Source organism: Chaetodon auriga, chromosome 21, assembly GCF_051107435.1.
Source record: "Chaetodon auriga isolate fChaAug3 chromosome 21, fChaAug3.hap1, whole genome shotgun sequence".
NCBI lineage: Eukaryota > Metazoa > Chordata > Actinopteri > Chaetodontiformes > Chaetodontidae > Chaetodon > Chaetodon auriga.
In genome coordinates this window covers 13,114,929-13,142,358 of record NC_135094.1, presented here as the reverse complement: position 1 = coordinate 13,142,358, position 27,430 = coordinate 13,114,929, and the positions used below count along the sequence as shown (strand labels likewise).

Genomic DNA, 27,430 nt, shown 5'->3' with positions numbered 1-27,430 from the left:
CCTACAACCTGCACCATGTTATTTGTGTAATAGAGCATGGGCATCATTCATTTTCACTAGAAAGAGGCCATGTCACCCTCCTGTGCAACATTAGCTGTCTAAAGCATTAATTACAGTAGAGGAATGTGAACCAGATGAGTGATAGGTCCAGCAAGGCATTAGTATACATTACATGACCACATTATTTTCAGACACAACTTGACTATGTGGGAATGGGTTGAATGAGAATTATTCAAAGAATGTGATTAAATGCATCCCAGGAGCTTGCTATTGTGAGGAGTACCATGTGCCCACTTACAGCTTCTTTAAATTCAAACAAATGGCATATTGAGAGAATGAATCACCCAGAAGCCTAGTTCTTGAAATAGAAATGAGGGTTGGCCTGCAGAGTTGTGCGAAGTGACCAGAAGAAACTCAGATCAAGCTCAGTACAACGCAAGGATGCAAAGCTCTCCTGTAACAAGATTAGTGTCCTCTCCAGTGTTAATAACTGGGCGAGAGGCAAAAATGAAGAGGCTTCTTGTCGACTTGTCTGTTCATCGCGCTGACCTGTTACACGTTTACACAGCATTAGTGTCATCAAACAAGTTCTCAGCTAACATTTGCTCCCGTTCCCTCACATTTGACATGTTGAATATTGCACTTAATTGCATTAAGTGTTATCATTTTCTCAGTGTGTGTGTGTGCTGGTGTTTTTTTTTTTTTTTAGTTTTTTTATTTGACAACTATCTCACACTTCAAGTGCTCTCCCCTTAATCATGAATATTGACAGTATGAAGCTCATGTTGAGCTATTATGCTGATCACACAGTCAAGCAGCGACAGTTCCTATGCGGTGTAAGATTACAAGTGTGCATTTGTGTGTGAGTGAAGCCACCGAGTATTGGTAATTGGTCTCACGGGGGCCTCAAAGAGAGAGACGGTGTAAGGCGAATAACCTCTCCCCCTTGCATGCTCACACACATACCGCACACACACACACACACACACACCCTAATACATCCCTCCACTGGAGTGGAAGCTGCTGAGAGTGACGCTGTGACTCCCACTAAATCATTGGTTAGATTATCCTCTGGGGAATGAGTGATTTAGACCGTGGACTGCTTCAGCCCCTAAAGCTTTGAGATGTTCTATCCACCCATGACATCACACTGCTGCCCTTGAGTGTGTGTCTGTGTGTGTCTCATATCGACGTATGGGTTTCACGGTGCCTGACGGGCTGCGGGAGAGATTACGATTTATTTAGCAGACAAGATGCAGACGGTGGGGTGATTTCGGTTGTTGTCTAAAAGAAATATGACTCAGTGAATCAGATACAATGGATGTAAATGGACACACTTTAAGAACAGGACGTACCTCCTTCCATTCATCTGAAAGAACAGATTTGTGTAGATGTGAATTGGGTGTGAAATTGCTGAAAGATAAAAGCTGTTTGACTGGGAAGATGAAAAAGTTATGAAAGTGTTCCATCACTCCATGAAAATGATACGTCCAGGGGAGGTGGCAGACGTGGCACAACATGAAATATTGGCTCCAACATAACCTTTAAAGGGAAACTAGAATACTAGAAACAAAATCAGCATCAGTTTCACTCCACTTTGTAAAAAACTGTTTTTAAAAACGTCTAAAACAATGATTGACTGCACACTGTCCAGACCTCATTTTGTGGTAATGACAGTTCTACATGTAGAATCAATCATCGGTGACTCGCAGTGGGTGAGGCTAAACAGTTTCTGACTGTGAGCCAGCAACACAGTTCACAAATTATAGTTACTGTTCTGGCCAAGTGTTTTCACCTTTGTTCTCTGTAATCTGTGTTAATCCTGTGCTGTTTGTCTAATTATTGGACCTATCAGCGATACAGTGCTGTGTGAGCACGCTTGCAGGGGTTGACATCTCATATAATTTTAGCATTTAGCCTTTCATCTGCTCATCTCCAGCTGGAAACATTTTAAGATGGATATTTTGTGGAAATACGGAAATATTTTTTTGTGTACTACGACATATTTTACAGTCACTAGGCTGAATTTAGGTGAGTTTTCGTGGGCCAGCAGTGTACTGATTCATCATCTGTCCTTCTGACTTTAATTTGCTGGTGTACTTAGCAGCCTGTGGTATTATTATTCATATGTAAATGTGTATTGTTATGCTAATATTACGGCCACTTTGTCACATGTGATTATGGTTCAGTCAAGGAGGCCTTAATGGAGCCAACAGTGCATGTCGTTCAAATAATATTGCAGATGGTTTTATTAAAAGAAAAAAAATGTTTTTGTTTTACGTCACTTTGTTGAAAAAAATGCATATAACGCGGCACACAAGTAGAAAATTTGAAAGTTTGAAAGGCAAGCTTATTATATATAAGTGCTTTCAGGTAAAGGGATTATATGTCTGTATGTGTATGTTTATGCACGACCAGTACAAGTCTACTCTGACCTTGAGAATTCCCTACTAAACACTAAGCAAAGTGTTGGGGGATAGCTGAATCAGCATGATATTTATGTGATCCTTAGATATAACCATCCCATTCAGAAAATCAACAATCTATTCCTGGTGTATAGAAGCTCAGTGTAGCAGCGTCCAGCTTGTCAATGGTTGTTTTACTTACTACCGGTACAGTATGGTCTTTATTTACAGACTCACTGCTAAAATGACTGCTGTCCACATGCATGACATGCATATTAACTTTATAGGGCTCCTGGGTCTCTGCATGATCTACAGAGCAAAGTGGAAGATCTCTAAGCACTGCATATAAATAAACCAACAAACACCACAATCCAGTTCTTGCATAGTGTCTCAGTGTATTGAAGGTAATGAAAAGGTTCAAATACTCTGGTTTAATGATGATGAAGCAAATCTCACTGTTTATAGTTGACATAGTTGATATGTCAGAATTAGTCAGCATTAAAACTTTATTTCTATTGTTCAGCAATATCAAAAGTGAAACTTTGATTCTCACATTTTCCTAATGTGTGAGCTAGAGCTCTTAATCTCTAGTTCAATAACATGTCAGAACAGTCTCGCTGCAGTAAACCTTGTTAGATGAGTATAAATATTGGACAGCCTCTATCTGTGTGGAGTACAATAATACAGGCCACAGCCAGTGTCAGGCCACCCGTCCCTGGTGAATTATGCATGGAAGTATTCTGTCATTATCTGTGCCGGTGCAAAACGGAGATAGCCCACCTATCATAATAACTATAATAGCTTGGTGATTTAGACACACACAGCAGATGTTCATGAGCTGAAATAGTGCAACCAGCAGGTGCTGCTCACAGCGGAAACCCACATTTGGTGCATGTGTGTACACACACAAGTTACTGTATGAACAAGCATGCGTGCAAGCAGACTTGAGACGCATGCTTGCCCTGTGAGCAGCCCTGCAGTTGAAATACATGCTGGAGTAATTCCATGCATGCTCAATCTAACGGGGGCCTTTCCAAAATATTCCTGTTGCTGGACTTTGTCCTCAGCCATAAGCAGATGTATGTATGTGCTGCATGAATGTAAAAGTTTGTGTAAGAGGACACTTGCTTAGAGTACATGCTGGGCCGCAACCACATGGTTGTCGGCTGAACATCTGCATGTGAGTGTGTAGGACTTGAAAGTGGGAGAGGAGACAGCTGCAGAGAGCTGAAATATCTCTATTGAACTTGTCAATACCACGGTGCATTGTTTTCTTTGTTTTTTTTTTTGTATCGAGAGAGGTTTTTGATGCGGCTGTCAGTAGTCAGGCATTAGAAGTCATTCCAGCGAACACTTTGACTAGACAATTCTCTTCCAGCCTGACTGTTGAACTGTCATTCAGCTGTCATACTCACAAAAAGTTTGTCCTCAGCCTTGTTGCGAGCACAATGGACCGCTTTCTGAATAGAGTATCAGAGAGCTCACACGGATACGTACAGGCACACTCATATATAGACACATATCTGTATATTATGAAAGTAGACGTGCCATACATGCATCCACATAAACAAAAACACTTTTTGCTTTTCAGCCTCAATGTTTCAACGTATCTTTTGTATTAGTTTGAGTTTTGCGCGTGATATAGTTTTCTGTTGGTTCCATTCTTTTTATTCACATCGTCATATCGCCCACTCCCAACACAGAGGCAACACACACACACACACACAGGCACGCAGACATGCCACCCCCACTTCCTGTGCAGAGCATAAAAGCCCACTCCTCTGCCTTGATTGACAGATTACCGTTATGGTGTCACACTGCCATGCTGATGATGAAGTGCGACACTGTTGTTATGACAACGACCAGTGGGTAGATATGCATCCATACAACAGGCAGATCTACAAAGCAGATTGAGTGGTTCCCAAACCAGCTCCATGCCTAAAAGTGAGTCGACGCACTTTTGCCTCACATTACCTTGCATTTTTCTCCCTTGAAGCTGTTGGTTTTTGGCATCAGTGGGCAAAAAAATTGTAGAATAACCTTTCAGCATATTGTAATTCATGTAGTCTGAGGGAAAACTAGGCTTCTGTGCCTCCTCTTGGCTCTGTTTTCAGGCTTCAAACAGCTAGCGCATGACAGGACACTTTGGACAATTGCAGGTCACTTCAGAGAGAGGGCGTTCCTATTGGCTGTTCTACAAATGCAGATGCGCAGGCACGTTCCTTCAGATGGTGAAAGCCCAGTCTTACACAGTCTGACCTGTCTCCACGCTCAATTTTGCCAGGATTTATGAAAGGAAAGGGGAAAGGCTGATTCAATGGCAGAAAATCCTGCAACTTGTGATACACTTCCAACATCTCTTTTGCCTTAAATGTCGCGTGGTACAAAACAAGTGCGACACTTCTTGGCTCCACACGGACCTTTGGACTCATTATGTTCAATGCCATGGCACTCATATCGACGAGTGGCGGAAGAGGCAGGATGACAAAGTGTGTGTGTGCCTGTAAGCATAAATCTGTTCACACAGTCACATTGTGGGGACTCGCCATACTTGTGGGAACAAAATGCAAAATTTTAGGGTTGAGGTTAGGGGTAGGCAAGCAGTGGTTATGGTTAGAGTAAGTCTCCAGGAAATGAAAGAAGTCTATGTAATGTCCCCAAAAGTGATGAAAACCTGACATGTGTGCGTGCATGTGTGTGGATGTGTGTGTGGTATACTAGCATGTCACCCCGCTGTTAGATGGCGTCACAGCTGCCTCCTAAGCCTGGGGCGCTCTCTGCCCCGAGGCCACGAAGTGCCGGAAGGACGTCTTTGAGAAGACGAGTGGCAGCGACAGGCACCAGGGTCGTGGCGAGGCTCTTGCCGTGGAGAGCGGGCCCTGCGAGGCACGAGGTTCCACGGGGCAACCGGCCTCCTCTCCTGCCATTTGAACTTGTGGGTTTGGTGGAAGGGGTTTCACTGAGTGATGCGAGTCAGCAGAGAGAGAGGCGGAAGGTTCTTCATGGTGCATGTTCGATTGTTACCTGCAGGTTTAAAAGAATCAGCTATGTCACATAGAATCTCATAAAAGTTTCACAACACGTCAGTGTGGCTCAGGTTCTGCTCGGCACAGTAAGACAGATATTTTTTCTTCAGACTGCCCTTCAGTGTAGATTTGAAGATATTCTCAGGTCACGTCTATGCATTTCCTACAGTACCGAGGGGCAAGCTGGTCAAAGTACGAACCCTCAACAAGATTTTTGGTAGGTTGCTTGTGAACAGTCGGCTTGTAAACCCTCCTCGAAAGATTTCACAGGGTTCTGCTAAGAAAGGGCAAATTAGATGAGAAGTTGAGAACAGCCAGTCAATGCTTCTCAGTGCCTATGAAAGAATAAAGATATTTAAAATGTAATTTAGACAAGATCTGTATCCATTAGTGAGCCTCATTATGAGGGCTGAAGAGTTTTATTGATTTCTTCTTTTTCATTAATACTACCTACTCAGTGCCTTGTCACCAGCATCTGTATGTCATATAAACATAAAAATGTACTGGTGTCCAGCCTCTTGCACCACCCATAGTTTGTCAGCCCTGAAAATCTTTGAAACTGAAATGAATAATTGTTCAACCCATGTGCTGTTCCCAAATGTCTGCCATCAAATGCTTTGAATGTGCTGCAATGCTTTCCATCATAACATGTCAGTCATAAAATATCAGCTGAATTTTGAATGCTTAATGCAAATAGTCAGTATACTAATGTGTTAATAATTTATTTAAGACTTAAGTTTGTTGTCTTTAATTCACCGTCAAGCGTGCTCACATGTAATTGAACAAGTGCACAGCTGTTCTAGGAATCAACAGATATGAGCGTAGAGACTACAGCTGCTTTGTGTTAGAGAATACAGTTTTTAGTGGATTCAGTGATTTTTGTGATTCATCTAAATACAACAGGAGAAAAGTGCATTAGTTTATCCGTGCTGTTCTCAACTACTCCTCTAAAATGTGGCAATGAAGGAAACACAGAACACTTAATTTCCTATCCCCCCACCCCATATATACTTGTATAAGAAGTAGGAGATGCAATCATTGAACCTCATTCCAAGCTAATTAGTAGGTTTATAGCTTAATGAATGGCCTATTAAATAGACTGGACTGCTTTGTAATGGCCAGCTTCCCCCTGTTTGGCTTGAGTGCTTCTCTATCATTCAGGTTTATTTCAGCCCCAATGAACACCAGTCACACTGACAACTGACATTTAACAAAAGCTGGAAAACAGGGTAGCGCATTTAGGAGGTGGATCACCCCTCAGCTGGAGAGCTTGGTTTCAAGCAGCCATGTCCACAGCCATCCATCCTGCCTGTTCAGCTCTCCTTGAACAAGACCCTGAACCCCTCCCAGCTCCCAGCTGTGCTGTAGCACCTCTTTACAGGCAAAGATGAATGAATATCCTCATGGAGATCAAGGAGCACCATCTCAGTTCCTACATCTCTGCCGTCTTGCGTATTATTAATGCTCATATTGACAGCCTCTCCAACCTTAAAGCCACTATGTGCTGTATTATTTTCTCTGCCACTCTGAAGGGTGTTACTCGTGTGTGTGCTGTATGAAATTAGTCCTGTTGTTACAGGCCCATTGTCACTTTCTTCCAAAAAGATCAGAATTCTTTCCTACCGATCTTAGACAAGCTAGATAATCGCTGGAAATTAAATTTAATTGACATCCCCTGTTCCACAATAAAAACACACAGACACTGAAATATGGATTTATGCCTATTGCTAGTTTTTCGGAAAAGCCAGGACATGTTTGAGGGCCACCTCTTGCTGAGGCATTAGTAAACATCAGACAGGACATTATGGTCTATTAGGCTCCTGCTTTAAGGCTGGCAGTAATGAAATAGTCCAGGGCTGCACGCAGAGCCTGCCATTAATTCCTCTCTCCAACTCAACAGGATAGCAATTATCAAACATGTAAAGCACTTTCACTTCAGCGTTTGTGTGAATTCGACACATTGTGTACGTGTTGATTTTTACTTTTTTTTTATCTGTGACTATCCACACATACTGTGTGTATCTAAATGTTGTGCACTGTATGTCAGCATGTGCACACACGAGTAGCCGAAGTCCATTAAAATTTGCTCTGTGCAGAGTTTGCAGGTGAATGCTTTAACTGTAGAATATGTGTATTCTTGTGTTATTGAGAGAAAACCACGGATGTGTGCTCGCACTGCGAGCATACATACATATACACACATCTGCACTGACGGCCTTATCGGGACCGGCAAGTGTTCTTAAGTGCTACTAGATAATCTGTGAAGGGAGGCAGCCGGAGGATTTGAGCAGAACCTTGTGTGGCAGTGTGTAACTCTTTCAGAGTAATGCGCTCCAAGCTGAGGACTAATGACTCATGAAGGATGTGGCTGCTGGGATTCCTGTCTGGATAGCTACATGCTACCTTAAACACACGTTAACCTGTTTTTTAATGCTGTACTGAAAATTCAGAAATGCACTGCCACTCTGATACATCTTTTCAGCAAAATCTCTCCAGTGCAAGGTTTCCCCTAGAGGAGCATGTATGAGGCATGTATTTATGTACACACACACACACACACACACACACACACACACACACACACACAAACAACACACACACTCTTGCTCTCTGCTGTATCTTAAGGCATTTAAATGCATCTGTAGTGAATAAATTTACAAAGCATTTCTGCCATACCACTAAAAAGTTTGCTTGTTTATGTTTAAGTTACTTTTGAATTACATTGGTTATAGTATAAGAACTTGAGTCTCCACATCAGACAAACACACACACACACACACACACACACAAACACACACACACACACACACACTTTGGGTCTATATATAAACCATATTTGCATAATGTATTTTCTTCTTGGATATATCTCTGTGAATGCTAAGTGGAGTGTGCGGGTATGTGTGCATGTTGATTTCACCGGGAACGGTAGAGGACGCTCTCTGTTGACTTAAGCTGTGTGGCGGTTGAGAGTGGCGTAGTGAATTTAAAGTGTCTCTTTAATACAGGCTCACTGTTAAAAGAGAGGCACTGCCTCACCGGTGTTGTGGCATTGCAGGCGAGAGTGTGCGACGTGGTGGAATAATGCCGCGCTTATTAAATCTCTCTCTCCTGTATGCCAGCTCTCCGAGTGTCTCATGCAAACTTTTATTTTTCTTCTCTAGCCTTGCTTTCCTTCTCTCTCTCTCTCTAATCAAGTCGACTTTAACACAGCGACACAGTGTTACTACACTTACCCTGTTGTATTTCCTGCAGCACATGAAAGCATAGCTCCTCCACCACCTGATTATGATTGTCCTTTACGGGTGTGTTGGTGTGAATGTGTGCACAATGCTAGCTCTCTCTTTAAATTTGAATTTTGTCTGCAATGCAACAGGATTAGTCTTAAATGTATAAGAACTGTTTAGAATAAAATGACCTGGAGTTGGTGCTTGCAAGTCTGAAGTATTTTCTGCAGAATAGCATAAAAATGTTGCATTTTTCCCAGTTTTCCCAGTCACAGTAATCCTGTCCCAGAATCAGCTGTTGTTTAGCATGCAAAACAAGTGTAAGTGCTCAATGACACTTATGGGAACCTAAATCAGTTGACCTTTACTTAACTTAGTTCAGGCTGGAGAGTAATTGTTAAGTAAGTTTACACTGTCCCTGTGAAGACGCCCCTTCATCACACACCAGGAAATTGAGCTGTTTGCTTATTTCCTCAAAGCATTTCATTTTACGTGCATCTTTTTTGTTCCAAAAATTGCTGAAGTAGCTTTTAAAGTATGTGGGTGGGCAGCTGAAAGGATTTAATGATGAAAATCATTAGTCCTCAAAACAGTTACAATTTTCTAAAAAGGTAAAAGTACTATATAGCCAGTAATTTCACATTCACATGGACTTACCCATTTAACCTTTTCTCCCACATTTGATGATTTGATGGTTAAGTGATTTAATTTCTGCTTTGGTAATTGATAAGTGCTCTGACTTTTACTACATTTATGCTTGGCCCTTCTTCAGTGCTGCACTAGTTTAGCACCATGATTAACAATTACATAATAACTAGTTTCAACTAAAAAGAAACGCAGGATGAGCTGCATCCTGAGGTCAAGATGAAGCAGAAATCATGCAGATGCAATCAGAAATGTCAGATGCAAAAAAAACTATTGACTATAGGCTAAATGTTAATATTGATTCCTGCAAGTGTGTGATAAGAATGCTGCCATCTTTCTCAGCTAAAATCACATATCACCAGTATTCAGCAGAGAGAAAGGAAACACACAGGGCATCCCATCTTCTTCATAGCCTCACAGTTCACATTCACTGTGTATTAAATTGTATTTATTTTTGCCTTCTCACTGCTTTAGTAGCAGTGAATCCTGTTGCTCTGTAGTCTCTGTAATGGCCTCAGCAGGTTTTGCTAATTGAATGGACGTTAGGTTCCAGATGGTTATGGTTTTCTTTGAACCATGATGGCGTTGTGCTGGTGTCTGCAGTCTAACTCGAAAATCTACACCCCAAGTGAGATGTCAGCGGCGCATAGGTGCCACAGAGGCGCCCGTCCGTTCCTTTCAGTCCGCACTAGCCTCAACCTCTGGCATGGTCGTCATGCTTCAGAACCGGCTGTCCTGCCAGCAGCACAGATCCTGAGGTTCTGCAAGGACAGCAGCTCTCCAAGCTGTCTCACAGGCTGACTGAAATCAGAAATTCATTCACAAATAAGAATATTTCAAGTCAAATCAGAGTTTTTCACTTCACCTCTCCTCTGTCCTTCATTCATAATGACTAAATAGCTGTTATGATCGCTGATCCTTTCCTTTACAACCTTTCCCCTTGCCTGGCTCCATGGTAGAGTATTAACCACCACCGCTTTACAAGACTCCGATGGTCCAGAAATAGGCTCCTGTGTTTAAAATCAAAACTTACTCAACCGTTTAAATCAATTTCTGAAAGCTATTTAGAAAATGGCCATCTCTGGAAGGCGATTACAATTGCAGCCAAGCAGACAAATAGACAGATAAACACATGTAAATATATTCACTCATTTTCGTGTACCTCAACAAACTTGTACACTCATGAAGGCACGCAAACACTTTGTGCACAAATTGGACAATGACACCCAAGGTGCACACGCACGCACACTGACAGACATGTAATTAGAAAGTCGAGTATGTGGAATACCAAACAGTCGAAATGCGACAAACTCAGACACAAGCCAACTAGACCAGACAGCCAGACTAATGGTGTAGATGAAGTCAGATGAAAGAGTCTATATGTATCAGTTAGTCTGTCCGTGTCTGCATTGATCACACAGCAGGCGGGTCAATACTCGTCTCTGACTTTCTCTTTCTGCCTGTCTCTCTCCGTCTACCTCGCTTTGGCTTTTTCTCTCCGTTCAACCCCCCATCAATCTCCGATCAATTGACAGTCATCAAGAGTTTTGTTTGCATGTGCGTGGATGTGTGCGTGTCCACATGTCGCCGCGTGTGTGTCTGCAACACGACATTTGAGAATGAAACGTTACCTGAGTGCACAGGGCCTCATTCTGTAAAGTGTTATAGTTTTGTAAATGGCTGCCCGGGGCTGACTAATGACTGAAATGGCATTTAGGAATTTTACTTTATTTCTTATTATTTTGTTGTTTGTTTTTTCGGAGTTCAGCAGAACAGAACATAAAAGAGATTCGGGCCATTAGCGGTTCATTTCAGGACAGCAGAATTGACAGTTGCTTTCGGTGCAGTAAATATTTTCCATGTTGTTCAAATATTCAAATGCAGACATCATTGTGAATGTCTCATTTTAGAATGACTCTCTGCATTCAATGCAAATGAACAGCCGGTTCAAAAAAAGAATCTGAAGGTGACTGAACCACGTCTCCATTTTTTATCTTCTGCTGAAGATATCTGACTTGTGTTGTGTTTTGTAAAGCACTTTGGAAGCTTTGTTGTCGTCTGCCTTTGATTTAAAAATGCTGCTCCTCTTTCTTGTATGTTTTTGTTGTTTGTCTTTATTAAGTCTCAGTCCTATTATTAACGACATCCTTCTTTTGCAGTTCGACAGACGAGCAGTTTCGCTGGAGCGCTCAAGGTAAAGTTCACCATGAATGTTTGTACAAACACACACACACACCCACTGACTTTGGTCACTATTGGGGCATTACATAGACCTGCATTTGTTTCCTGGAGACTTACCCTAACTATTACCACTGTTTGCCTAACCCTAACACTTAAAGTTGTGTTAAACCTTACTTACGCTGACAGTATCTGCAGGGTTTTATATTTGCAACACTTCTTGAGTTGACGGATTAAATTTATTGCCCCAACACCGACAAAACCTGTTCCGCCTCGTGTCTGAGTGACATACAAGGAAAATTGTGTGTCAAGGAACATTTGAAATTTACACCAGCAGCCCAGTAATGTATGGGCAGAAGCACCCACCCACATACCTGATGGATTAAAGGATGATTGCAGACACACACACACACTCGCGCAGAGGCACAGACACACACTCTAATGCATATCAGAATAACTAAGCAGTGCGAGATCAAGGCCACTGTTGGTTTTGACAGTCTGTGTTAATCTTCATTTGTAAAGACCTCGAACATACACCCATTGCCTGTTTTTCTCACTTAACTGCTGCTCACATATACACAAAATGGACTTACGCTTACACAGTCCAGTCAGGCAGCTCCCTGGGCAGACTTATCAGGGTCCTTTCCAGCACGTAATCCAAATGCCCTACAGCTCATAACCAAGTCGTAATGTGTAGGGTTTTACGAACTCTGAGAGTAGACGATTGAGGTTACAGCCAAGAGGGATCTCATTCATCTCTTGGCCTCCTTCCCTCTGTCCCTCTCCTCTCTCTCCTCTTTGTCTTTGTGTCTTTCTGCGTCTCTCATCCTCTATTCTCCTTCACAGCGGATGGCCAAAAGGATATCGAGGATGAGTTGACCACAGGTTTGGAGTTGGTGGATTCCTGCATTCGCTCCCTCCAGGAATCAGGGATACTTGACAGTGGAGAACGTAAGTGCCCTTATCAGCATCATTGTTGTATGTGTGTGTGTGTGTGTGTGTGTGAGAGAGAAACCAAAGCTGTACTGCCACCGAAAGACAAAATACAGTTTCTAATTTTCATGTTTATTCACATTTGTTCTCTCATGCATGGGAACTTAGTTGTTTTCCAAACTTTGCTAACACATGATAGATACAAAATCAAGGTCTGCTCAACTCTAGCAGGCATTTCAGCAAGAGTAAACAAACTGCTTCAAAAAGGATGTGAATCTCATTTTTAATTCTCTCCTTAAACAGTGTCAGTTTTGGGGGAAAAAGTACCCAGGCAATCTTAATGAAAACTACACCTGTGTTTGCTTTAAATACTGAAGAATTATGGTGCGTATTGTTTGGTAATTATTCTTGTTTTCCTGAGAGGAAAGGACGGAACATACTCTTATTAGTCCCTGAGGCCATTAAACATCTGAAGCAATTCCCTGCGTTGATATCGAGCTCTCACTCAGATTTCATATCCACTTACAGAAAGCATGTTGAGTCGAGGGAGGATTTTGTTCCATATTAAATATATAGTTAAGTGTATACTGTAGTTAGAATAATTGGATGTGTGAAAAGTTGGAGAAATTTGTTTTCTCGCCAGGTAAGAATACAGCTGTATCAGGGCACTGAAAGGATAACGTACAGTAGATGAATAATAAATACGACTGACTTGAAAGCTTAATTCGCAACTAGAAGTGTTCTTCTCTGAGCAGATAAACATGTCATTGCTACTCTGATGTGGAGACAAACGGATAACAGCCAGGAAGGCAGCGCATAAACAGACAAACACACCGTGCTGCTCATGGATTTTGACCAACAGCTGTCCAGTTTGACGCAGCTTCCCCATCCCGCTGGCCTCGCAGTCTGATAAACCAATTCAAACAGTGAGATTGAACGAGAGGCCTCCTGCGTATGAGGCCTTGCTAAATGCGCATGGCATTTTCTTTGCAGGTCATTGGTTTTGGATCACTGCATTCCCATTTTACTTGTCTGTTGACCTTTTTGATAGTTGATATCGCTGTAATGGATGGCATTTGAAGAATTCGCACTGTACATATTGCTCAGCATATTTCTACATAAGGGTTTACTCACATGTTTCACCATTTGTCATTCGTGGCACTATAACAATGGGCTGGCCAGTGTGGACGGCCTACGTGATATGTGCGCATGTGCACAAGTGAAGCTGAACAGGATAGAACAGGAATATTTTATTCTCAAAGTTGCTGTTGTTCATCTCTTTTGATAAGATACAAGTTACATATTTAAGCACACACCCAACAGCGGGGAGTCAGATAATTTGAGTCTTATCTTGATTGGAGGAAGAGTCCCGTCTCTCCTGCTTCAGCTGAGTCCAAAAAGATGGCACTCTCATTGTGAGCACTCTTATTGTGGTTGCTCCATACCAGCTATTTTTTCCCATTTTGCAAATGGGCTTCTACCGAAAGCATCACAATGTGTGGGTACAGATATATTCAGCATAGCTTTACGTGTGTGTGTGTGTCTGTTTTTGCTGCAAATAGCTTAGCGGTAAATACATAGAATAGTGACATCTCGCTGACTGCAGTGCAAGGTGGAACAAAAGGGGGGGGGGGGTTTGCTTTCAGCTGATGCTGTGGTTGGGAAGGTGTCACAACAGAGCCACACACACACAAATTCTCAAAAATGTTCATGTCATGAAATGAAATTTACCTCTAAAGCAATTACTGAGGGGCTTTGGTGTATTGTGTTATCTTAAAACCAGCCTTTTTAAAAAGGTATAACACTTGTGTGTTTGTGTGAATTGTGTGTGTGTGTAAACATTTCGCCGATTGAGCAAGAATACGACGCTCACAATTTGACCGAGCTGCTGAAATATTCATATTTTCATGTGAAAATGGAGACTGTGAGACTCAATAGAGACATGAAAGGACTTAAAGCCCGACGAGCAACAGCGTTTTTTTTTATTTCACCCTCTGACTCATACGCACTTCATTATACACAAGAACAGCACACACACACAGACTGTATATACTGTCACACAATGCACAAACACACTCCCGCTAAACACAATAACTATGTGTCCGTCAACCAACCTAATGACTGTCCTATCATCCGGCCATCCGGCACCGACGCACTGTACTTCACATGTGTGAACACTGAAGGAAACGCTCACCGTTTTAGTCACACGGCGCACACGATGTAGCAAACACCAAGGCTGAGCGATGATGAGTTTGGGAGCTCCCACTCAGTCTGCGTAACACTGAGTGCTGTTCAATAATTCATAAAAAGTAAGGGATGAATCGAGATGAAAAAAGACAAGTCTTTTGTGAAGGCAAGAAGCAGAGGAGTTGATCTCGGTTCACAGACTCACAGGGAGAAAGAGATTCTGGGGGAAGAGTGGGAGAGAGAAAGAGAGAGCAACCAAATAGATATGGGAGAGGAATAATAAGGGGCTTTTGTTATTTTGGGTGAAAAAAGAAACATGCCAGTGAGCTCTGGGGAAGACACTTATTGTCGACTTTATAAAGACATATTCATGATATTTAGAAATTTGAAATTGGGAAAGTATGAAAAAAGAGAGACACTCTAGATTTGGCTTCCTTATCTTGCCTAATACTCGAAATTTGTAGTCAGAGGGGGAGAGGGAGTAAAAATAGCAACTTGGTGAAATATTTATACGTCGCTGAGTGAACAGGTCAATGACCTAACAGCGCTTCAGTAAAGCCGTACCACAGGTAGAAAGTCCCATAAAGATCGCCTATATAACCACTGACTTTTGAGTGGTTTGTAACTGTCCCTGCTGTACGCCTCATCACGTCTTACACAGTTTAAAGACAGTCCATCTTAAAAACTGCCTCATGATGCTCTTGTTCCCAATCAATATGAGGCTTATGTGGAGAGCATGGGATTTAGAGCGAGAGGATTATTATTTGACGCCACAGCGGCGACTGCTTCAGGTGGTTGGAATGATGCTGCCTCGAATCTGAATTGAGGTTCCCGTGCGTGGGTGCGTGTGTGCGTGCGTGTGTGTTGTCGTGTGTATATTCATTGTGTACTAAGGCCAGTTTGATTCATGCAGTCACCTGTATTAGTACTTTAATGGTGCTTAGGCTGTCTGAGTCTATGGAAGGTAAATTGAGTGTATTCCATCCATTTTCCAATATCCTGCAAAGCTTTTCTGAGCAACAACAGAAGCAAAACAATGTGTAATCATTCATTTCAAACTTCCGTCTTTCTCACACAAGTGGTCAAGTGAAGTTTCGCTCGAGTCGGCTGTAGAAGGTAACATGTTTAGGGTGGTGACAAATCAAGTTATCAGGTGTTCCATCTATTACAACTTTCTTCTTTGCAGCCCTCCTCCTCCCATCCTCTCCATCTCCCTGCTCCTCCTCCTCCTCCCATTCTCTCTGTTCCTCTGTTTCTCTTTCCCTCTGCTAATAAATTATGTATGCCATCTTCAACTCACAGAGTGCTGCACTGCTGCACTATCTGCTCTAAATTGCTGCTCTCTCTCTCTCTCTCTCTCTCTCTCTCTCTCTCCCCCATTTCACTCTTTGCCTCTCAATCTTTCCCCTTCACGCCCCCTCTCTTTCTCACTCTTAATCTCTCTCTCTCCTCACTCTCTCACTCTCACTATATATATATGCACACACACACACACAAACTCAACTCAACCCCCACCTCCCACCCAACCATGCACTGCTCCTGTCTCTGTCGGTAGGACCAGCTCTTCTTTCCCAGAGTTCCTTGCAGCTCAACTCCACCCCGGAGGCTTCGCTCCAGTACTCTGCCAGCTACCATAGCAACCAGACCCTCGCCCTTAGCGACAGCATCTCCGCAGCAACTCCTCAGCGCAGCGGGCAGGTTGGAGGAGCTGTGCACAGCTACAACCAGGTAGGAAATACTGCTGTACACTGCTGATGATGATGAGGATGCAAGCGTTAATGATGAAACTTAAAACTTGGACAGCAGGCTGTTGTCCAGAGAATTTTAATGATTGACATGTGAGGAGTTTGACTGTGAAGGTAACTCACCTGAATGACTTTTCCGTAGTTTCTAAATAGAACTGCGTTGTATTGTTTTGCCATTTGAAGGCACCTTTGAGGACCAATGTCGAGATACACTGTGTATGTTGATTTTCCAGTTCCTTGCTCCTCCGTTTTTCTTTCATGAACATCACCCGTCTTCTCCTCTGCCCCCCTTTTTTCACGCACTGCCTCGCACAGCGATCCTCCAGCTACATGTAGCTCTGACTCTCAGCATGGGTTTGTTTGACATCACAGTTGAGTCAAGCTGATCAAGTGTGTAAATGCGTATTCGTCCGGACTCCCATTTTATTGCCCTTATTGGAATGATTTAGTCCGGCGACTACAGCTGGCTTTTCAAGCAATCCGTAACATTTCTCTGTGTTTGGGAGGACTTGAGAGACAGGGTTAGACAAATTCATTAAAGCTGTTTAGAAGGAGACAGGTAATCGGATGCTCATAGACCGAAATGAGGAAATGATTAAATGCACACAGGGACTTCTCAGCGAGTGTCTGGTTCACAAGGACTTGAGAAATAAAGCTGGAGACAAATTCACATTTTAATCACAGCAGTGTGCTGATGAAGAGAGAAAACCCACCAAATTACTTTCCAGCCTACAGGAGCCAATTATTTCAAATTTTCATGTCCCTAACATATAAATGGTAATACACATACTGTATACACACATGCTTACAGACACACACACATATGCGTTTTCAAACCACCCACACATCTGCTAAATCAGTGAGCAGCTGCAGTGCTTCATTAAAATATATTGCAAGTGTCTGGGCAAATGTTCCATTTGTGATAGATGGATTTAATGTAAGAGGAAATATTTTAGGTCAATAATTATAAACCGGATAATTATTTAACACTGATCACAGCTCTTTGAAAGTATCCTTTATGCATCTTCACAAGTACCTGCGCATGCTTTCAGTAAGGTTTCCATCTGTGAGGTGAATGGCTGTTGGTTTTGTGTCGTGTCATTTTCTCATTTGCTGTGTGTGCGTGCAAATCTGTGTGTACTTGTGGGTTTGTTTGCTCATGTACATGTGTCTCTTGAAAGCGGAAGGTGAATAGGTGGTATCTGCCTTTGTAAACATATTAATTCATTTCCCCCCGCAGTCACACCAAAGCTCATTTCCAGAGCTGGTTTCAGAGAAGGCTCCCCTTCCTTCCCTTAATGAATAGGAAATACAGGGAGTAAAGACAGAAAGATTGAAGAACAGACTGGCTTATAGATGGATGGACAGATAAAGCAAAAGTTTTTATTTTGTCTGTATGCTGAATTTTATATTTCTTGTCCTGTGTTTGCCTTGTGTTGCAGAATTCCTGTCCTCTTTTCCTCTTCTCCCTTCTTCCTTCCCTGTCCTCTTTGCTCACCATCTCTGTCTACGTGAGCATGAATATGTGTGTGTGCGCGTGTGTGTGTGTGTAGCCTCCTCTCTGATGTTTTTGGCTTGTCAGTGTAATGGGGCCAGTGTTGTCAGCAGGGCTTGTTGCTCATGAATAGCTTTACAGCAGCCAGTGCTGCTAGATAGGCAGGTGCAGCTTGCATGCATGTGCACTACATGCAGCACTTCTTGGCATGTGCACATGCATAAGCGCTTGATGCACTCCTTCCACCGCGTGTACATGGGTGCATTTGTTTAAAGTTTGCACAAGTGACTGAAAGTGAATGGTCTGGCATGTAGCTCCTCTTCTGTAGGGTATTTATAACCCTGAGAGGCCCTGCTTTAATAATGCATGGATACATGGCACCTCAAACACCCCAGTGTTTTACTGGAGGAGAAAAGAAGCAGCACTGCGAGATGACATAGAACAGGATCAAGAAAGTGCTCTCCTTCACACGCTGTATCAGGCTTTCTATCTATTACTCACCTCAGCCAACAATTCATCCATACTTATTCATTTACCCAATGAATCACCCATCCAGCTGTTTCTCTATTCATTCACCCGCTCATCAGTCTTCATCAGTCTGCAGTCCATTTCTGTCTTGCTTTCTGTAGCACATCTGCAGTGTTGAATACAATCAAGTAGCATAAACCATTAATAGGGTTCTTAAACTCAGCTTTGTGGCCTGCATCTCATCAGCCTTAGATGTCTCACTTGGCTTCATAACCTACTAAACTAACACAGGGGACTTGTATAGCAGATTTTTATGGTGCACACTGCTCTGGATAATGGCTCACATCCCGATTAAGATGTCTCTCCGGCTGTTTATAGGCACTTTTAATAATCCGCTCTCTTATAACCTCTTTATCCGTGTGCACTCAAACAAACAGATCAAGTGACATTGTATACATAAAACAGGTTTACAGGTGCACTTAGCATAGGTTCCATGAACACCTCAAAGACTCAAAGTATGTAGTTCCAGCTGTAAGAGAGAGTAGGATATGTTAACAGGGATATTACAGTAAAATTCTAAATGCTGATGTATTTAAACATATGATCATATTTATTCCGCTTATTTTAGAATTGTGGGAATGTCGATTTATGATGAGGCAAAGGATTTACATAAATGGCAAAAGCCTTGGTAACACCGGGTTTGCCGTGGTGTTGGTAGCTGCTTAGTGACTCCTGGGACAGACAGTTCATTTAATAAAGATTAAGCTGAGAGGCATTACTCAAACTCTAGCCTGGTACTCCAAGAGCATGATTCTTATCGCCTCGATTTTTACATCATGAGAGAGAGAGTGCTCTCTGCTGAATGTATTGCTGTGAAATATCTGTTTGCGGCGTCAAAAATGTGGGAGATAGAGCGATCTTAGAGTTCTTTTTTTCTGTTTTGCTCCTGAATTTTCTGTTAACATTGGACTCAATGGGGCAGTTGGATGGCACTCCTGCCACTTTGAGGTTAATAGCGTAAAATGTGTAAGTCTCAGGCAGTTACATTGTTTGAAGAAGGGCAGATTTTTCTGTGTTGATAGGAGTAAATTATGCATGAAGAATGAAAAGATGTGGGAGTAAGTAAGAGGAAGTTGAATAGACGTTTTTAAGAAGAGTTTTAACAACTTAACCCCACTCTGCATTGACGTCACCTCCTCTAACACTGAACATTTGGTTTATGGGGAAAATTTCCTTATAAACGGGGAAAATTTTCCCATAAACCAAATATTTCAGAAAATATGAAAGACACATAAATGAAATGAAATTTCTACTTTCAACTTTGTTGTAGTTGTTAGCCAAAAATGAGAAACAGTAACATTAATGGAGAGCAACTGAGAAGACCTTGATAATTGTGCCTTTCTATTATGAAAGACTTCACGATTCTTGGTTGTTTGGAACGAGTTGACATAAAAATAGTGATTTATTTATGGAAGTTGTAAGAAAAATTACACTGCATTTGAGATTGCTGTTGACAGTTCTGAGGAAATCTTAATACATGCAAGGTCATTTATGTGCTATTCGGCTGTTTATTCCTACTACATAGTTATTTAAGAGCGTGCTAATGAGGTGATGACCAACAGCTGATTTCAACAAGCCATTTTTCTCTTCATGGCCACAGATTTTGACTGTAGCAATGACTCCATCAGAATATTTACCATCCAGGGTTGTTGGTGTGAGAAAAAAATTCACCCCGTTCTTTATAGTTGAGTCAGGTTAAGCTATAGCTTCCGTCTGGATTTACTCCTTGTGTGCTGGGATCAGTGTGGGTCGAGCAACTCAAGGTTAAAGGCTGTAAGTAAGCACTTTCAGCACTTTTTCCACACGCGCAAAAACATGTAGGCAGAAACACACAGTGTCATGTTACTGATATATGGATGCTGCTGTACCATAGCTCATTGTGTGTTTTACCTCTTCCTCATTTTCCCAATTTTCCATTCTTTCAGTCTTTATCATTGTCCTCCTGTCTCTGCTACCCTGCCTGCATTCCCCTCTAAACTGTTAGATTTTTAAGAAAGTGACTGCTAATCCACTCAGAGATAAATCAGTTTCCATGACCCCTCTGCAAACAAAGCAGGGCTGGAACCAATGGCCCGTTGTCTTCAGCAGACATGTTTTGGCTCCTCATAGAGCAGGAAAATATAACCAGAGACTGCCTTTTAGAAGATAATGGGAGATTGTGTGCCTGTGTGGGTTGCTATATTTATCCAGAGAAGGTTTGCTGAACAGGCATGCTTCTTTTTTTTTTTTTTCTCTTCTTCTTCTTCTTCTTCTCGGCCAATCTTCCTGAAACTGTTACAGGATATATAAACATAGTGCTCTAACATTACTCCAGATTATTGATGTATCTGGCTGTGTGAGCTTGTTGTGAGACACTGGTTATTGGATGATCAGACATTTTTGGCCATTTACATGGTGTGCTTTTGCATAGGTGCATGCATGTGTGCTTAAGTGTCTTCTTGCCTTAACATACAACTTCACAGACAGTGTCAGCTGCACGCACAACGACAATCAAGCAGTGGTGATATTCAAACACTTATTTCCACCTTGTTAGTAAAGCAAAGCTGAAAATATGTTTTTTGTATTGTGGGTATTGATTGCTTCAATGCTAAGAAACAGAAAGTTGGAGTGTTTAAAGTTCTGCCTGAGAGTAACTCCAGTATATGCAGTGACGACAGTGCTCCAAGGTGACTCAGTGACTGTGCTTGCATAATGTGACCATGTGCGATGTCAGGCTAGTAATAATGTATTTGAATCACCTTTACAGCTTTAAGCATCAACATAAGGCTATATGAAGCTCAGTGGAGCACTGCCCCCCTCCGCTGTCTCTGGAGACTATAAGAGAATATATTAGGGCCGACCAGCATGTGATGTGTGGTAGAAACACATCTCATGCGCTTTCAACTTTGCCTCACTCACTGGCACATGGCTTCTCAAAGAAATTTGCCTCAAAATGAAGACAAGGCTGCTCACTCACATTGTATAACATCCATAGATTATTTTACCGTACAAAAATCAATATGAATGATTTAACAGCAGAGGCCTTAGTCTTTCTCTTTTATCTAAATTTAATTACAGATTCCGCTCCTTTCAGTATTTGAGAATATTGGGGTTTATGTGATGACAGATGATATTAAGACATGAATATACTGTGGACTGTGTAATCCTCTCTGCTTTGAGTAGGTGGTGCAACAAGGCTTCATGACAAATGATTTCAGTCAGCTGAGCTCCTAGGACTTCGTGGTCTGCTTCCATGAGTCCGTTTGAATCACCCCTCTGTTTTCTTTGGGGATTTCATTACTAGCTGCTCTAGGTTCATTTGGGACTCCTCAAAGGCTTGACTGAACTCATTGTGCATAAAAGTTTTTGATGGCAACTACTTCTACGTTATTCTTTTTTATCCCATTTTTCTTAACTGTCTCTCCCTTTCCCTCCTTCCAACTTCTCCCTCCACACTAATCCCTCCCTCTGTGCATCCCTTGTTCCCTGTCATGACTCTTCCTCCCTCACTTGCTGTGTGTGCTCCCCCCCACATCCCTTCAGGTGACATCCAGTCGTGCCGCCCAGCAGCAACAATCGCAAACTGGAGCAGGGTCAGGTAAGAACTCACCTCTCCTTCTCTTCGCTGCTCTTCTCTGTCTCTCTTCACGGAGAGGCATTTTCTTAATAATGAATTAATCTGGCATAGCATGAAGCACTGTAGATCCACAGAGATGACATTTGGAGACACTGACAGACATGTATGAGAATTGGAATAAAAACCTTTCTACTAGTAGAATGTTTTCAGAGCCTGCAGTATATATAATTTTCTCACATGTTGTATTGCTCCTCCATAATTTAAGCTACATTGCCTCTTGTCTCTGGAGCCACTGTGGTTTGGGATAAAGGATTTGGACTATACGCATACTGCATAAACTGGGTTATATTTTCCTTTATCCAGCCTGGTTTAAATTTTTTAGAAAAGTCTTTTTTTATTGACTTATCACACGCTAACAATCACACTCAAGACTTCCCAATGGAGCATGTTTTTACTAAGGGGTAATAAAATATTGTATCCATCTATTTTCTGACGCTTACATCCAAAATACAGTACAGTACTGACCATGAAAGTGGTGTGCACCCATGCGGGCGTCACACTGCTCATCTCTATTTTTATTTTTCCGCCCCGCTTATGTGGTACGTCACGGCCTTGCCCCATGTATTTCGACTGTTATCCAGGGCTAGGTCGCAGTGGCAGCAGGCTAAGATAAGGGCTAAGGTAGCTCCTCTCCCCAGCAGTGTTTTCCAGCTACAGTTCCAAAGCCAGATATATCATCTCTCCAATGTGCTCTGGGTCTAGTCCCCTAGCAGAACTAGAGAGTACTGAGGCCGTATCCTTTCCTGGACCCCATCCAGAGACTCTAAGAAGGCCGGATACTCTGCGCTGCTGTCCTCCAACTCATCGATGTCAGCCTCACCACATTCTAACTTCTGCTGCTTTCTCTGTTTATTGAATGTCATCTCCCTTCCTTTGCTTTCCAGGCATCTACTACTCCAGCTCCACCTTACCTGCCCAGCGTGTCAGTTCCCCTCTGTCTGGAGGAGGGGGAGGCTCGGGATCCGGTTCCCCCAGTAAACTTCAGCGCCTGGGATCGGCTTCCGATACACCGGGGTACTCCACCACTCAACGCCTGCCCTCCTCCTCCTCGTCCCCCAGCAAACAGTCTCCTGCTAATCGACTGGCCAAGTCATACAGGTTGAGAGCCACAGTGACTGTGACATTGATATCGATTTTGATGTATTGCAGTTGATTCTGATGTGTAATAGTTTGACGGTGTTTGAATGTGGAGATGGCGTTTGAAAGAATTACTTTATTTAACGCGTCAGTCTCATTCATAGGTTTTACGGACAGTATGAGAGGAGTGATAAATAATGAGTGACTACAATAGAATAGGATAGAATGGAAGGGGAAAATTGCCTTTGGAGTTCATTGTCCTCCAATATATGCCGCCACGCAGTGAATATGAAATACTCACACACTTTACGCTTGATAGAGGAAGTATATGACAGTTTTTCTATGTGAAATGGAATGAATCTTTTTGCAGTCGTTATTTTTCTGATAAATTATGTTACTTTGCCCATTTGTCTTCCAGCACTACAGTTGCTGTGACAACTGCAGGAGGGGGCGGGTCTCCCCTGAGGGTCGCATCTCCACCCAACTCTACAGCAGCAGGGGGAGGGGCCAGCTCATCATCGTCCCCTCTTCACCAGGTGAGTCTTACAATGTGAACACCTGTAGTGGCCACAAAAACTAATGATTGAAGCCAAGGCAGCAGTGTTAGACTTAGTGTGATAATGATAATAATAATAATAATAATAATAATAATAATAATAATACATTTTACAAACACCATTCAAATATAGAATGCAGCTCAAAGTGCTGAAAAAAAAGAAAACAATAACAAAAAAGACATAAAACACATATAGAGGTACACAAAGCAATAAAACATGCATAATCCTTATTAAAGTCAAAAAGTCAAATATAAGCTACACAGTATAAAATAATAAAGTAAAGGATACAGCCAGTGGAACACGATCAAGTCAAGATCAAACAGAGCAGCAGCATAAATAAACTTAGTAAAAAGTCTGGTAAAAAGAAATCAATATAAAAATTGCTATAAAGCTTAATTGTGTCTCACACTACGTAACGCGATTATAAGGCCATGGTTCATCAAGATTCAGCTTGTGTGCGCACATAACCTTCTCCCTCCTTCAGTGAAGTAAATTGTGTGACCATTAAGCACTTAAATATTATCCTGACCTGGCTTGACAATGATTTAAATGTCAGATTTTTCAGAGGAATTCATTTATTTTACCCAGTGCAAGTTTATCTTATGGTTTTCCACTCATTTACTCTGTTTTTTTAATCACAGCGCAAGTTATTCTGCACACAGTAGATTTAGAAAGCGGTTTGACACTGGCTATTAGGTGTAGCGTAATAGTACAAAGATAATATTTAAGCACAGGATTTACAGTGGTAATGCCCAGTATTAGTCATTTTTGAACAGAGCAGTAATTGACAGTTGTATCATTCTGTTTGCATATGATATTATATAGTTGGATAGTATTGATTGATGCCAAGTGGCTGGGTGTTACAGGGAAGATTATGTTCGTGTCCACTTTGTCAGATCTTTAATCATGACAAAGAACGGCGTAGTGCAGCTCCAGAGCAATTACAGATTGAGTCATATCTTCAAACAAAAATCTATACAAGTCGGTTTTAGTTATGTAATCGTTTCAAATAGCACCTTATTTAAACTCTGGTTTCTGAGGTAAATTTGTTGGATGCCCCGATCCAATATCTCACACTGTACCATGATGAGAAGTGTTTTGAATGAGGGGGGGTTCTCACTTTATATTATGTTCTTAACTCAAAGTGGTTTGGACGTGGTTTACACATAGTGCCAATTTTAATTTAGAAGCCCGTTTTACGAAAGTTTCTCAGTTGGATGTAGACACAAAAGTCAATTGGCAAAGTAAAATGGAAAAAAAAAAATAAAAAATTGGAGGACAGGTACAAACTGTTCTTTTCTGAACCGCACAAATCAAAACATATCAGCCATGTGAGCTGTTGCATATTTGGCTGCCAACACACTGTAATTAACAGGAAGCAATTACACCAGTGTACACCAGCGACTTCACGCTCTGTGTTCCCTGAGTTTATTTACAATAAACAACCATTGCCTTTGCAGATGAGTTCAGGCATAGGGAGCTATGCCACTCTGTCTCCCAAACGGCTGGCAGCCCACCACGCTTCTGACCAGTACAAGATCTCCCACGAGCTCTACGCTACTGCTACCCTGCAGAGGCCTGGCAGTCTGGCAGGTGGGAGCTCACACACTCATGCACATACACATAAACCCAAACATGCATTACTCCACCACGTGCATTTAGTAACTTTCCTCAGTCTTTCTGATTAAGCTGTGAGTAGTAAAAGGATGTGAGAAGATCTTTCCCAACATCGGTATATCTTTGAGTGTCTGTTGTTGATCCTGCATTGTGCGTCAGTGGAGCATTTGTGCAATAAGACGGGGCACGTGCCACTTTCAGTGTCACAGCCATTCTAAGAAATGTCAAGTTCTGCGTTTAAGTGTGTTGAATTAGCCAGTCTTAAAAAGCACAATGTGTCGGTATCTCTAGGTTATCGACTCTATTTACTCGCAGCACTCATATGTACTTCACAAGAGGCGTTGGAGCATCTTTGGGGCTGATCTTTATCAAGAAGAACTTCAAAATGAACGTCTGTTTCGCGGTTATGTTTGTGAATGATGAGCTGTTTTTGAACAGGTCTGTTGTGACTACGCGCTTTAAGGAGATTCAGATTGTCTTTGAATAAGGTCTATTTGCTGCGCCTGGGAGCTGAGTGTATTAGAATGACACTGTTCTTAGTTCAGGCAGCATTCAGGCTAACAGAGACTTTTATTCGCTGCTGCAGTTGCATTGGCTAGTTGAATGGCTTGCTCTCATGACTGCAAAATTGAGTTGGCTGGATGTCAGACTGGAAATGAAAACGTGTTGTGGAAGCTGTTTATGGCCCATAGAAGTGAAGTGTAAAATTTTATTTGAGGTTGGCTGTTTGTGCCTGTTTGAATTAAATACTGTAGATAGCTCACTGTTTCAAGGACTTTAAATTCTCAAGGCTTGTATTACAAGTGCCATTCAGACTAAAAGCAGTTTTAGATTACCTCCGTCTTTCATTTGGCTTTACTCAGATTTATGCCCTGTGCTTTAGAGCATGTAACTGCAGACAAATTCTTTTGGTACGTGTCTCAGTTATTTATTTTTTAAGGATTGTGGAAATCTGTGAAGATCTTTATTTCTTTGTCTTTGTCTGTTTCTTCCTCTTAAATGTACACGTGGATATTTTGTGAGACTATTGTGCCTGTGAGCTGACTATACTAAAGGTCTTCACCATTTTTGTATGCTGGTGAATGAAGAGACTGGTAAAAGCCAAATTAGTGCCTTTGTTACAGCTTCCTTCGCCGCAGCTTGACATAAATGAAATATTTGACATGATTAATATTGATTAAACCAGGTGGCAGTGTTTTGAAGCTCTGGAGTAAGTTGAATTGATTAGTCCTTTAAGCTCGGAGCTATATTGATGAAGAACATGACCTTCATGCTTTACCCTGAGGGCATGACTGTGATCTTGAAGCAGCGCCTGGGGTTTCATCTCTCCTGAAGATTTAAACGAAGACGAAAAGACAAGTATGAGTCCTGATGAAAAAACGAGATCTTATGCTGTCACCATAATTAGCAGACCTGCGCTGTATGATTATCAGAATTTGCTTTCATGAGCTTGGACGACCATGTTGTGGTTGATCATATCAGAATGACTTAAAGTAAACACCAATCCTGGAAATGCAAGATATCAAATCATTGGAATTTTCTTCAATTTCTGTGCCAGCCTAGAATTATTTGTAGATACCTTCAGTCAGAGGTTTGCTTATCCCCCTGTGGGTATTATCCTCCTGTAAAAAGCACAGTAGAGTTCATCTGAGTAGCCTGTTTGGAGAGGTGCTCAACAGCTCTACAGCACCTACTCTACAGTGGAGTTAAGCTGCGTAAAACCAAAATCGCCCCAAAAAAGAAATTACCTCTCTGTGCTTTTTGCATGAAATGGCCTGAGTGATGCAGTTCATTGTGTGTGAATATTGTCACAGTGGCGCAATAGTATAATACAAGCTGAAGAAAATGAGTTCTTTCAGCAAAAAGAGATAATTAAAAGCTAATCAGTTAAATAAACTGAGCTTCTGTGGCAGTGACACTGACTAAGGGCTGACACTGAAGCCTCAGGCAGCAGCAGTGATCCCTTGGACGTATAGATATATGGTCCTACAGTACATGGTTACATATGAAGAGAAAGAATGTAAAAACCTTTTGCTGTGGATGTTGGCGATATTCAGTTTGCTTTCTTTTTAACTGCTCAAACAGGACCAAAGCACTAAGAGAGCCCAGTTGGATTTTACATTTTGTTATGCTTTTTAAATATTTTACAGAATGAAGCATCATGGGAGGTCACCTCTGTCATTTTCTCTCTCTCTCT

General features: G+C 41.9%; 1 protein-coding gene across 5 annotated transcripts in view; it reads left to right on the top strand.

Moving 5' to 3' along the window:
* Positions 1-27,430, top strand: part of ctnnd2a (catenin (cadherin-associated protein), delta 2a) — a 229,627-nt gene that overhangs the window by 92,663 nt on the left and 109,534 nt on the right. For all 5 annotated transcript variants that reach the window (XM_076761325.1, XM_076761327.1, XM_076761326.1 and 2 more), the window contains exons 4-10: positions 11,460-11,494; positions 12,325-12,429; positions 16,154-16,326; positions 21,889-21,943; positions 22,867-23,080; positions 23,478-23,595; positions 25,077-25,209. In XM_076761325.1, coding sequence (XP_076617440.1) covers positions 11,460-11,494; positions 12,325-12,429; positions 16,154-16,326; positions 21,889-21,943; positions 22,867-23,080; positions 23,478-23,595; positions 25,077-25,209 — 833 coding nt within the window. The remainder of the gene's footprint in view (positions 1-11,459; positions 11,495-12,324; positions 12,430-16,153; positions 16,327-21,888; positions 21,944-22,866; positions 23,081-23,477; positions 23,596-25,076; positions 25,210-27,430) is intronic.